The 13,135-nt window shown below is 39.5% G+C and overlaps 1 protein-coding gene across 12 annotated transcripts in view; it reads right to left on the reverse strand.

Moving 5' to 3' along the window:
* Positions 1-13,135, reverse strand: part of NRXN3 (neurexin 3) — a 942,831-nt gene that overhangs the window by 535,515 nt on the left and 394,181 nt on the right. For all 12 annotated transcript variants that reach the window (XR_011726274.1, XM_071745869.1, XM_071745857.1 and 9 more), the window contains 4 exons: positions 11,431-11,550; positions 3,080-3,461; positions 1,515-1,705; positions 831-1,004 (listed from right to left, as the gene is read on the reverse strand). Coding sequence is in view for 11 of the 12 variants with exons in the window: in XM_071745869.1 (XP_071601970.1) it covers positions 831-1,004; positions 1,515-1,705; positions 3,080-3,461; positions 11,431-11,550 (867 nt within the window). In the remaining variant the exon portion in view is untranslated. The remainder of the gene's footprint in view (positions 1-830; positions 1,005-1,514; positions 1,706-3,079; positions 3,462-11,430; positions 11,551-13,135) is intronic.

Consider the following 13,135-nt stretch of genomic DNA (forward strand, 5'->3'; position numbering starts at 1 on the left):
TTACTGATAAAACTATCTTCTTCTAGTGACTGGTAATCAATACAGCAGACTGGTATCCAGTGGAGTTAGGCATAATACTGATTTCAACTTAACAAAGACAGCAAAATGGGGTTTCTGATGTATCCCAAATGCTTTGGGAATTGATGGCATACACGTTACTGAGTCAGTGCTGCTGATGTCAATATTCTTTTAGTTAATGAGAACTTAGAAGGAACAGTAAATTATTTGAAGCAACAGTAAGAAATCTCTAATATTTACATGCTTTAAAAAGTCATTAATCACATTTTTTCCACACTGGCTGGAAAAGAAACTTTAGAAGAGAAGTTTGTCCAGATGGCAGAGAGAATGCCTCCAGTGCTTTCATTAGAGGCCCACCTCCTCAAAAATTAACTCCTGTTTTGTCTCAACTTCACCCTTTAGTTTCTTCAACCTTCCACTTCCCCTGTCTCTACTTGGTCTGCAAAATACTTCTATGGATCCCAAAAAGGATGCTCTGAAGCACAAGTTAACTGAAGGCACATCTTTTGAAGTATTCTAAGAGTACTGTAATGCTAATAAAATACTCTGAGAAAAGTACTAATAATCTCAGTACAATCCTTTTTACTACCATAGAACCACTTTGAGGCCACTTTGAGGGGACAGAGAATGCAAAAGAGCTGCTAGGCAGCTATTCTTAAGCTGCATTTAGAAGGCATAAGTGTAATGAAGGATGATACATGGAAATCAAACTGATAAAAGGAACAGTAAGGTGGACAAGTAGATGTACAAGGGGCAGCAGTGAATTAAGAGGGGATTGCTCGAGAGAGGAACTTCTCTGCAATCAATTCTACCTTCACATCCACGTTCAATCTGCCCACTGCGGTGCAGAGCGTCGTTGATCAGATCGGGCAGACGCCCATTCAAGTCCACAGATGCTAAACAGCCCTGAAATCCATCACGTGAGGCCACCAGCTTTGGGAGGTTGGTATACATGCCTTGAGCTAGACCAGCAATGTAGAGATCACCTAGAATAGAAAGGAATAAACAGGCAAGAAAGTGGACAATGCACACTTTCCAGAGAGGCTCCCCTATCCCTCCTGACATGAATATTGCAAGCTAAACAGCTGTTCAGGAAAAGTTAAAAGCAGAGCAAGACATCGTGCACAAAGAATATGCCACCTGCACCTTTATGCCCTCAAACTCCCCAGAATCAAAGTCAAAACAAAAATAATCCTTCCACCTCCTCCATGTCCCACCTGCTCCACTCCCAAGAAAAAACAACTAAAAAAAGGTTGCGATGCGATCCTAACTAGGAAAATCTGTAGGATGTCAATTAATTTCTGAAAAAGCTAAATATGACAAACTGTTTTGCTACAGGGGTTGCCAAACAGAGAAAGAGAAAAATGAAAGTGAAAGCTAATATCAGCAAATTCCAGATTTACAGTTCTGTAGCGAACAGTTCCTGCACACTTTCTCATTTACTATTTGAGCCCCACAGGTATAAACAGATGAACTGCCAGGCTTGTAGAATTTACCTTTAAGATCCAGATTTTTGGCACCATTGATAACCTGAGTGACCACCTTAGTGTCCACTTTTAGACTGTGGGTGTTACTGTTGTCTCTGGTGATGACAACATTGTGCCATTGGTTGTCATGAAGAGGACGATCACTGTTGCCTTTGATAACATTAGGTCCATTTCCAAGGTCAAACACATAGTGTATATACCTGTAAACATAGCAAGAACTAGTTAAAATTGAGTAAGAACTCCAGTGCTATTAACCTTTATTTTAGTCAGAAGTGAAAAATTACCTTACAAAAGTCATGAAAGGAAGTATCACTGGAAGTTCTAGTAAGCCAAAATATTACCTACTAATTTGAAAAGATATAGTTGTTGCCTTTCTACCAAGAAAGTGCCAGGATTATCTTTTTGAGTAATCAGATTTAACCATAAAGCATCCTTCTTTTTACACAAAGTTCTCAAAGGTACACAAAAACCCTACCTGTGCATGTAATTATTTTATAAAATTGGTAATATCAACAAATGTACTGGAGAGCAATGTTAGATATGCTGATTTGAGGCATAAATTTTCCCAATTTTTAATAACTTCATTTAGAATTTAATTGGGAAACTCAAAATATTGTACTGAAATTCACACAAAACCCTAGCCTTCCAAACAGCTGGAAAATAATTAGAAAAGCTTTTGACAAAAAATAAAAACCCTAACAAAGACTGAAGTCATGGAAGTTTTATTCTGAACTGTTTATTTAATTAAAAAACAGAAATCCACCTGAGGATAGAAGAGAAATATTCTACTTAGGAAAAAACCAAAACAAACAAATAAACAACAAAAAGGACCACAGAAATTCAGCTCTCAAGAGAGCACTCTGAAGGAGCTCACAACTCTTGCTTTTTTATTACGCAATGTCCCACTTCCAGAAATTTGTGCAAAGTTAAAAATAAAACAGATTTAACTATACCTATACTGAAAGAAACAGGACTAGAAAACTGCACTTGTGGAAAACACATCTACTGTGACTAGATGAGCATAAGAGATCAAAAATTGTTCAGCTAGCAAAGGATTATTTTAAATAAGCTATTGGTCTTGCAGAAAGAATATAGCATCTCAAAAGCAAGCTGAGTTCACATTTCCTTAAGCAACACCAGCAGCAAGACAAATTCAGTAGCTCACATGCCCTTTTTTTCATTCAGCGGAGATGGCAGAAACACAGAAAATCTGTTACAGGAAAAAAACCAACAACCCATAAAACAGGGAAGAGAGATTCAGAGACTTCAGCATGTTTCCTCCTCTTCTGTGATATTCTGCAAGGTTAACAGGACCAAATGTTAGCCTAGCTAGATCCAGAGGACTCAAAACATTCATGATTCACACTGTAATAGTGCTTTTCCCTCAGCCACAGGGGGAAGTCAGTGCTAAAATCAGGAGTCTTTAGCTTCAGTGTTTATGTCTAAGTGCTTTGTCATACACCTCAGCAAACAAAACCCACGACTTTGAAGTGAATTTCTCTTTATGCAAGTATTTTAAGCTTTCCTATAAGTAAATTTATCTGTAAATTAGCTGATACAATATAGTCACTTACCCCTTGACTAGTTCAACTGCAATAAAGTCGTTGCCATCACCACTGTTAAAGAGGATGAAACCATCAGCTGAGGTGGTCTTGAATTGAAAGAAGAGATGCATGGATGTATAAGCCTGCAAAGTGGCCAAGCTCAGATAGCTGCTCTTGGTCTTGAACGTCACAGGGTCAGCTATGATGTTGCGGAGACCGAAGCGTGCCTTCAGCTCACAGTAGTCAATGTCACCATTCTTGCAGAGGTCAATGTAGAGCATCCCATTGAACATGAGGCTCTGGAGGTGGCCAATGAAGCTGGAGGGGATGACAGAGATGTAACGTTTCTCTGTCATGATCCCTGTCTCGATGTTGTGGAACTCCAAGCGGGTGTGATCACCAACCATTGTGCCTAAAACCGAGGAGGAACATACAGAAAGCCCCGGGATCAGTAACAGGTCATATGGAAGCCTTCACCCTCCAGTTTACAGACTAAAAGCAGTGCTAATTTCATCCTATCTGATCACTAATTAACAGCCTAATGTACAGGCTCTTGGTGGAGGGGTTTGAGTCTAGCCATTGCCAAAACCTGGCAGAAGAGAGAAGACAAACTAAAGGGCCATGGGCAGCAAGCTCTGTATTTTTCCCTGTACTTCACAGACCTTCTTGTTTGCAAAGCAGACTTCATCTCTTCCTTAAAGTCTACAGTCACCTATTTGATCCACAGTTTATCTGCCAAACAACTCAGACACTTCTGAAGCAAATCTTACAAATGCACTTCCAAATATACTTAGTAAACATAGATTAAAGTAAAAAGAGCAGAAGAAGTGAGGACAGTAATAAACCTGCTAATACTTATTCAGTTGTTTTCTCCTGATGCTATTTAGCTTGTTTTAAGAGAATGGCAGGAGAGAAACACAAGCATGTAACAGGCAAAAATGCCTCCGTATATTTAAAATCATAAACCTACCACTTGGGCTTTTTGTTACATTGTCAAAGATTTTAACCTCTCAATTAAAATATTCAAGGTATTCAGTATGCCAAACGTATCAGACTAATACTGAAATATATTTGTGTTTCATTAAGTGAACACAGAACACAGAACCCACATAGACAGATGAAATACAATACTATACTAAAAGACTGCTTTGAGTACAAAGACAAGTTGGGCAACATCAGAATGAAAAACCATCACCAACAACCTTATTTTAGTCCTCCAGATTTTCATTAAGATAGTTTTAACTATTTGCTCACACAAGCAAGTATCCTTTCTACACAGGCCCTATGCCATTTCATAGACTATAGAAATAATTTAAAATTCATTAATTACTCAACATACAATAATTTTTTCATCCTTCAATGTACAACCATTATTGAAATCCATCTCTAAATAGGCTGGAATTTTCTGCAGTGTTGCATTGAGTTAATGTGGTGACATGGTGGCTGGAGGGTGGCTGCAGGGCATGGCCGAGCCCCACAGCCAAGATGCTGGCACCTCTGGGGAAGTGCTCTGAAGAAAAGAGAAAATGCTGTCTATGAGTGGGAAATAAAAGAAGGAATAAAAAAACCCAACAAACAAAACAACAAAAAAATCACAACACAAACCCCTGTTAACACCAAAGTCAGAAAAAGAAGAGCAGGAGGAGGCTCTTTAGGCACCAGAGTGACAACTGTCCAGCAGTCCATGGAGAAGACCACAGCTGGAGCAGACTGAGTCCATACTGCAGCCTATGGAGGACCCTTATGCCATAGCAGTGGATGTCTCCTGCAACCCAAGGAGAGCCCACACTGGAGCAGGTTTTCCTGACAGCCTGTGGAAAGGACCCATGGTGAAACACCTCATGAAGGACCAATGCCCATGGAAAGGACCCACACTGGAGCAAGGGAAAAATGTGAGGAGGAAGGAGTATCAGAGAGATGTTAGAGACTCACCACCAGCCACCATACTCCATTCCCTGGGGAAAGGATTGGTGGTGGTGGTAGAAGAATCAGGAATGAAGGAGCAAACCAGAGAAAAGAAGGGGATGGAAGACCGTGTTTTATTTTTTGTCTTTGTTTCTCGCCATCCAACTCTATATTTAATGCACAATAAAACAAATTAATTTTCCCCAAATGAAGTCTGCTTTGTCCATAACAGTAATTGGTAACTGATTTCTCTATCTTTATCTGGAACCATGACCCTTCTCATCCTATTTTCTCCCCTAACCTACTGAGGAGAGGAAGGAAGAGAGCAGCTGAGTGGGTGTCTGGCATTCAGCCACAGTAAACCCACAATTTCAGCATCCTAATGTGCAAATTATCCTCAAATATTCACCTCATCTTCTACTGCTGCTGCAAAATTATGGAACATTGCTTTCAATTTTATATACATAAGGCTGAGAAACAGAGACTTCAACACATAAATAGCTTTAGATCTCAAAAAGGAAATATTTGGAATCCAGCTTAGTGTAATATGTAACAACTTTGGAGTACTCATTAGTTTTGAGGCTCAGAACTTCTAGAAATAAGACCCTGTATTGGGTCTGCATGGCAAGGTTTTAGAACCAGGGGGTGGGGGGCAGCTACAGTGGTGGCTTCTGTGAGAAGCTTCTAGAAGCATCTCTGTCTGATAAAGCCAATGCCAGACAGCTCTAAGATGCACCCACCACTACCTAAGGCTGAGCCCATTGTAGACATGGGATAACATATTTGAGAAGAAAAAAAAAAAAAACCAAAAACATGTGCAGCTGGAGAGAGGAGTGAGAGAAACAACTCTGTAGACACCAAGGTCAGACTCTAAGAGGCAGGAGATGCTCCAGGCGGCAGAGCAGAGATTCCCCTCCAGCCTGTGGTGAAGGTCACGGTGAGGCAGACATCTGTCCCTCTGCAGCCCTTGGAAGTTACTGCAGCCCTTGGACTACCCCATGCCAGAGCAGGTGGATGCTGAAGGAGGCCATGACCCAGTGGGCAGCCCACAATGGAACAGGCTTCTGGCAGGACCTGCAGAAAGAGACGCCCATGCTGGAGCAGGTTTTCCAGCAGGACTTGTGATCCCCTCCTGGAGCAGATTGTTCCTGAAAAGACTGCATGCAGACTGCAGGAGGGACCCACAATGGAGCAGTTCATGAAGAACTTCATCCCATGGGAAGGACTCAAATTGGAAAAGGTTGTGGAGGTCTGTTTCCCATGGGAGGGGCCCCATGCTAGAGCAGGGGAAGAGTGTGAGGACTCTTCCTCCTGAGGTGGGAGGAGCGGCAGAAACAACATGTGATGAACGGATCACAGCCCCCATTCCTCATCCCCCTGTGCCACCAAAGAGGGGAACAAAGTAGAGAAAATTGGGAGTAAAGTTGAACCCAGGAAGAAGGGAAGGTTGGGAGGAAGGTGTTTTTAAGTTATTTTATTTCCCATTGTCTCAGTCTGATCTGATTAGTAATAAAATAATTTTTCCTCAAGTTGCGTCTGTTTTGCCATGATGGTAATTGCTGAGTGATCTCCCTGTTCTTATCTCGACCCACAAGCCTTTTGTTCTATTTTCTCTGCCCTGTTCAGCTGAGGAGTGGAGTGGTAGAACAGCTTTTGTGGGCACCTGATATCTAGTCAGGGTCACCCCATCACAGATTCACAATCCCCAAAAAGTACCTCCCAAAAGGCACATGCAATTAGCATTCAACTATGAACAATCTGACTTTGAAGTGACTTATCCAGCTTTCCACAGACACTGTAAGGTAGAGATGTCAGCACATTTTGGCTGTATTCATATGCCTTATATAGAGGTCCCTTTCCTCTTTTTTACCATGCTATGTTGCACTCACCAAAGATTTTTCAAAGAAGATTGTAAAAATAAGCACCTCCTTTTTACAAAGATCTCTGGCAACCCATTTGCTGTATCATCTTTTTTTAATGTAAACAGGGAAGCAAATCTCCTCTAGAAAACTAACAGTAGCAAATACAAAATTAGACATCAAACAGCATACAGACACAGACATATTTACTCTCAATTTTACCTACTTTTGCATGATCCTCTTCTAGCATGTTGCTAATACAATTACTGCATAGATAAAGTCCTTTGTTTTAAAAGTGTTTCCAGAGGAAACACTTTAGCTGCCGGTCAGTTCCTCTGCCTCCAAAAACATTTTAACATGCTGGTCAAATTCGATCAAGTTTAAAAGAGCAGAAGGGTCAAAAATTTTTAAATTCATAGCAGTTTTGTGAAAAATTGACACCCAAATAAATATTCCCAGTTTTCTATAAACAAAGTTTAGCAATACTATCCTTCCAGATTGCATCTGCAGCTCAGTTAGCACATATACACAATGCTTGACCAGTTACTGCAAGAGGTATTTCTGAGTCATTTGGGTTTTACCTGGGAGTCACACCAATTACCATAGTGAAGTCAGGACAAACTCTTTAATTCCCCCAGGTCATATCAACTGAAACTTAGAAACAGTCTCATCTTCTGTGCTATCGCCTGAAATCTAGCATTCCTCAGCTAAGCAATTCCCAGATATTAAATGATAAAAAAAAAAAATGTATAGACAGGCTCTTCAAGACTTTTCCTAGTATTTGCAACATATTTTTTTCTGTTGGAGATTGAATGAAAGCTGAAAACACTTTTAAGACCTTTGGATCTTGGGTTGTGGTATCTAAAGAGTCAGATTAAGTGAATCTCTGGTCTCTTCCTTTCTTACATTCTCTTGGAACATTAAAATATTCCTAACTCACCTCTCATGATCATGTACAAAGTGTATTTCCTCAGTTTATACTTTGTAAAATGTGACCAAGTTTTTGCAAAGAAAGCAAATAGGCACGGTTTTTACTAGAAAAAAATGTTTTCAAGTATCTGTTACAAATACAAAAAGAAAGTATTATGCAAATTTATTTTTTCACATCTTCCTAATTTTAGAGGTGGATTTAAATTTAAAGACAATTATGGAAAAAACATTGACATAGAAAGCTTCAACCCAAACACTGGCTGAACAAACTTACAAGCTGCTGAAGAAAGTTGCATATTTCTGCCTGTAGAAACTCAAGTGTCAGTGTCAGGACCAATGTCAACGTTTTTAAATCCTGAAATAATTATTTAACAGTAGTAGTATTTTAGTTTGAAAACTGCTATTTCATGGAAACTGAATCTGTATATAGGCAAGTTTGTTTAGACAAACCATCTCACATCCAGCTGTGATCATCTGGGGCTGTTTCAGTTTTAGTGTTAACAAATGAAAGCTTATGATTTTTCCAAACTTGAAGAATAGCATTTTCTTTAAAATAAAACAAAATTTTTAAAATTACTTTAAACCCCCCAGACAACAAGCTACTTCTTTACTTCATGAGATTAGAAAAAGAAAGTGTAGAGCTAGAGCTGTTGGGAACCAAGAAGAATAAAACTCCTCTCCTTAGCTCTCCCACTCTTAGATAAATGCAAAGTACTTAGAGCCAGAGAGGGAAAGAAATGCCTTGCCTGTGAAATCTGAATTACACTGAGATCTGGAACCCAAGTATAGGAGGCAACAGAAATAGACTGATGGAGGCTGGAAGAGGTGAACTTAGAATTTTAGAAAAGCTAAAAAATGAGAAACTGTGGGGACTGTGGGACTGTGTTGAGAGAAATAGGACAGTGATAGCAGTAGTAGTGCAGAAAGTTAGGAGTATTTCAATGAAAAGCTGAAAAGTATAAGTCAATACAAGACTAGAATCAGGACAGAGATGCATTTTCTTAAGAAATCATGGAGTGAAATCATTATTTTCTGATCTTCTTAGCTGTCAGTCTAACCTGCAGTTTTGTAACTACTACAGCAATCAGCAGCTCTTTAGTTCAAGTGGTAGCAGACAGAAAAAAATCCAGTCCCCACTGCAGTATTTTGGTGCTAGCAAGCTGTTGTGGGGCGGAATGTGACTGCTACATTTATGTCTCCTTTGTCACTGACATTCTGAGGTGGGGGAATGTGGGAGGAAGGTTTTGTGATTAAGAAGCAAAATGCTATCCAGAAGAACTAGATTCCTTTTCTCCCTTAGCTGTCCTGCAGGAAGCCAAGTCAGTCACTTATATACAAATTTTTCACAGGTGGTCATTAATTGTCAGAACCTAATTCTCCAACTAGCAGGGCTGAGCTAATTTACAGACATGCTGTAAATCTGTGCATGCAAATAACAGAAAAATTATGCCAAACTGGTACCAAATACATCTAATTTTTAATCTAGTGCCTTGTTTCCAAACCTGTAAAATGGGAAAAAGACACCTACTCACTTCATATAATATAGACATGGAAATAAATCGAGTTACAGATGTATAAACATATTGATGAGTAGCATGCAAAACACAAAAGGAGAGAAAAAAAAAAGAGGGGGGCGAGAAACAACAGATATACACTTAGGGTAAAATTTAGATGGCAAGAATTGTGCCAAATTAGCAATAAGAAAGAAGGCATCAATCAAAGAGGCTTTTTCTTTTTACTGGGGGCCCAATTTAGACTTCTGATCTATGCCTGAAGACAGCCAGAATCCTGTGGAAAAATCTATGTGACCACATTGTTGAAGGCTGTAGCATCTGACCAAGGAAACGGGATGCAGACTGCACAGAAAATTCTTAACTTTGGCTTTTCCAATTTATGCTATGATGGCACTCTTTCAAGAGATATTTTTATCTATAATGCATCTTTAATTATGCAGTTCATATAAACGTACATATGCACATCCTATTTTAGTATAGGATTTTATCATTAGTATTTATAAACTCAGTTTCATGAAAAACAGACTTCAAAAAAAAAAAAAAGATGGCATTTGAGGACTGAGTTGGTAAAGCAAAGAGTGCCATCTGATGGTGCTTGCTTAAAAAAGCATCTCTAGAAGAATTCTTAAATGCACATGTAAACGGATTAAATTTTTACCAGCATGTTTCACTAATGCAGGAAGTTCCCTCTTAAATGAAATTTCCTTTTTCCTACAAGCTAATGTTGACTAAGCCTCCAGAAACCCTAAGGAGAGAGAAAGATTCTTCTTTCATATGCTTCTGATTCTCTCTTGCAAATTCTCAGCCTATGTATCACAGCATACACTTCAGAGGGAAAATGTCTAGCAAGTCGTTTTCATGCAAACTCACTTCTTTGGGCAAATTTCAAAATCCTAACTCATGGCTTTCCAAAAAATCTAATTACCACATTACTTAAAGATAATTGCATTCATACAGCAGAAAAGAACTTTTTGCAGAGATAGGTTACAGCATTCTGGCACTGCCCATGGCAGCTGTTCCTCCTAGCTGCCTTCTGAGTAGAAGCTACTTAGAAGAAAGAAAGGATTTGGCAAAACAGCATGGGTCACAACTAAACAAATATACTTATGTCAGTGTTGCATGCAGTGCTACCATTCTCTCTCACTCTATTATCAACCTTAAGAGTGCTGGCATTTTCCTCAAAAAATCAGCTCCTCAGCTATCCACTATGATAATTCTTGACTTTCAAAAAAAAAAAAAAAAAAAAAAAAAGAAATTTAAAAAGAGACCAAAAAAAAAATCAAATAAGTTTCTGGCTGTTGAGGCTGTGAGGAAATGAACCAGAAAAGTATAACCTCTAATTTTTTTTTTTAATGAAAAAAAGCTCAACCTAAAGTACCTTGATCATTTCAATGCAAATCTCCTAGTTTGGGAGATACCAGCTTTCCTGAGTGATTGATCTTTTCTCCCCTCCTTCGACTACATTTTTCTACAGAAAGAATCAGGAGCTGAAAAAACTATCAGTAAATGCAGAAATGGTAGGAGCACAGTATGGGGGGGAAAGACTGACACAATTTATATGCTACGGTCTTCTGGATGGTTCTCAGCCATGAGCACAGGAACTTGGAAAAAAAACCTGAAACCAAACCAACCAACCAAAGAATAAAAAAACCAAACAAAGCAAACAAACAAACAAACAAAAAACAAACAGAAATCCATATTATCTATCATCCCTGTCAAATGCAGGTTTACCATCAGGGAAAAGTTTGTCCAAAGGAAAGGTTTAGAGAGCCTTGACTTTGATTCCACAGTGTTGGAAACCACCACATTTGCAGCTCAGGAATGAGGAATACTCACAGCGTATCCCAAACCCAGTCTGGCACAAGAGAGAGTGCAGCTGAGCACCTCTGCAACCTTGGGTATGTGCAAGCTCGTTTTCCCCCTTAATCCCACATCTCATGTTGTCACAGCTGCCACAGAAGTTTCTGGTGCTAGCTAAGAGCAGTTTGTCTCTCAGAACTGAATATTAGTTTTTAACAAAGCAACAGTCAATATCCAAGAAGGAAAAGGAAGGGGAAAAAATAAAAATAGAAAACCACACACAATTACAGTAATATGGGGTGTAATGACAAAGAAGAGTCTGGGAACAAAGATTCAAAGACAATGACAAAAAATACTTAAATGTCACACTTACCCTCAGCAACATCATCATCCACCATAAGCTTGAGGCTCTTTCCTCGCCGTACCACCCGCACAGTGTGCCATTCGTTGTCGTTGAGTTTCTGCCCAGCATAAAGGGTTTCAGGTCCCTTGCCTGGGGATGGTGATAGGTACAATAGTTAAAGCCAGACCCCCCAGTTAGTTTAGTATTTGGTCAATGGGAAATATCACCAAAATCAACCTGGTGTGATACAGACTAGTAGACTGTGTAGGTGTATTATGACCTGTAATCAGCTCTCACACCTACACCTTCTCAGCTCAGATGGAAGTCAGGGTCTCAAACTCTTCCACTCACTGAAGTGCCTTCCTCCGCAGGGCCCAGGGGTCACATGCATTTAAAACAGGGGTAAAAATCTCTCTTGTGCTATGGTATTCATTTCCAAATGTCACATTGTACAATGCATTGCAGTATTAGAAAAACAAGCTGGTGACAGAAATGTCTCTAGAGCGGAACCCTTAGAGCTCTTCTAACAATTAAGATTTACAACAGCCCCAAGTGTTTGGGATTATTTTCAAAGTTAATCACACTAGTCTCTCAACACTTAGGTATTCAACACCAGGCTGTTTTCAGTCTTCCAGTCTCAAAAACCCTACAACACAACATAACCAACCCACAAAAGCTCAAATCCCACCCCCCAAAACATGACCATTACAAAATAAAAAAAATAAAACCACAGAAAGACAACCACTTACTAACCTGACTGATTGCCTCAAGGTTCTTTCTTGCATAGTAGCCTGGCTACAAGGTGCTTACTTTGCCCCTTGAATTACAGGTTAAAAGGGCAAGAGGAGCCCTTTCTTCTCCAAAAGAGAAAAACTCAGTTGTCCTTGCAAACAATGCTCCAGAGAAAATAGCAGCAGTGCTACCCATATTTGCCCACTTTTGCTGCTCACCCATCACAATTGTCAGGTAATTACTTTAAACATTAATTGTTCAGATTACAGGACTGGAACACCTCACTCATGTAAAATGCTAAGTGCAATTGACTAATAGTGTGTCCTAAATTAAAGGCATCTGTGCTCACTTCAGTACAGTACCAGAGTGGTTTTTGACACAGGCATACTGGAGAAATGCAGAATAAGGACAGCAGAACTTGTTCTGCATCAGGTCTGAGTCATTGCCCAAACTGGTAAAAAGGGGAACCCAAGATAGAAAAAGCAAGACACACTGAACATATTAAAAGAGATGGGACAGTGACAAGAGGCACTGTTACAGCTTACTGCACATGGTAAAACTGATGACATATTTGCAGATTATCTATGTGCAACACAAGCAAATCAATCTTTTTGTTCAGATAGCCTATGAATAACATTTGTTTCAATGAGTCTGGTTACATCACACAGTTGTATATGTCTTCTACACAACTGTTGTATATGTCTTCAAGCAAAACTGCATGGGGAGATGCACCCACTCTTGTCTGTGTGGAAACTAGTAAGTAAGAGTAACATATTCCATAGCAAGACAGAATTGAAGGAAGATGTAGGAAAAGTATTCAGGGACTTCACACAGTCCACAGTAGGTATTCTGCCTAATTTGCAACATTACTGTAACTAATTCTTAATGAGAGGGAACATGGGCAAAAAAGGTGGTTTCTCATTCAGCTAGGATATAACGGGTAGGGAAATCCTATGGGAGGAAAACCAATCCAAAGTTAATATTCTGCTATTGTGATTAAAAG

This window comes from Heliangelus exortis, chromosome 5, assembly GCF_036169615.1.
Source record: "Heliangelus exortis chromosome 5, bHelExo1.hap1, whole genome shotgun sequence".
Classification (NCBI taxonomy): Eukaryota; Metazoa; Chordata; class Aves; order Apodiformes; family Trochilidae; genus Heliangelus; species Heliangelus exortis.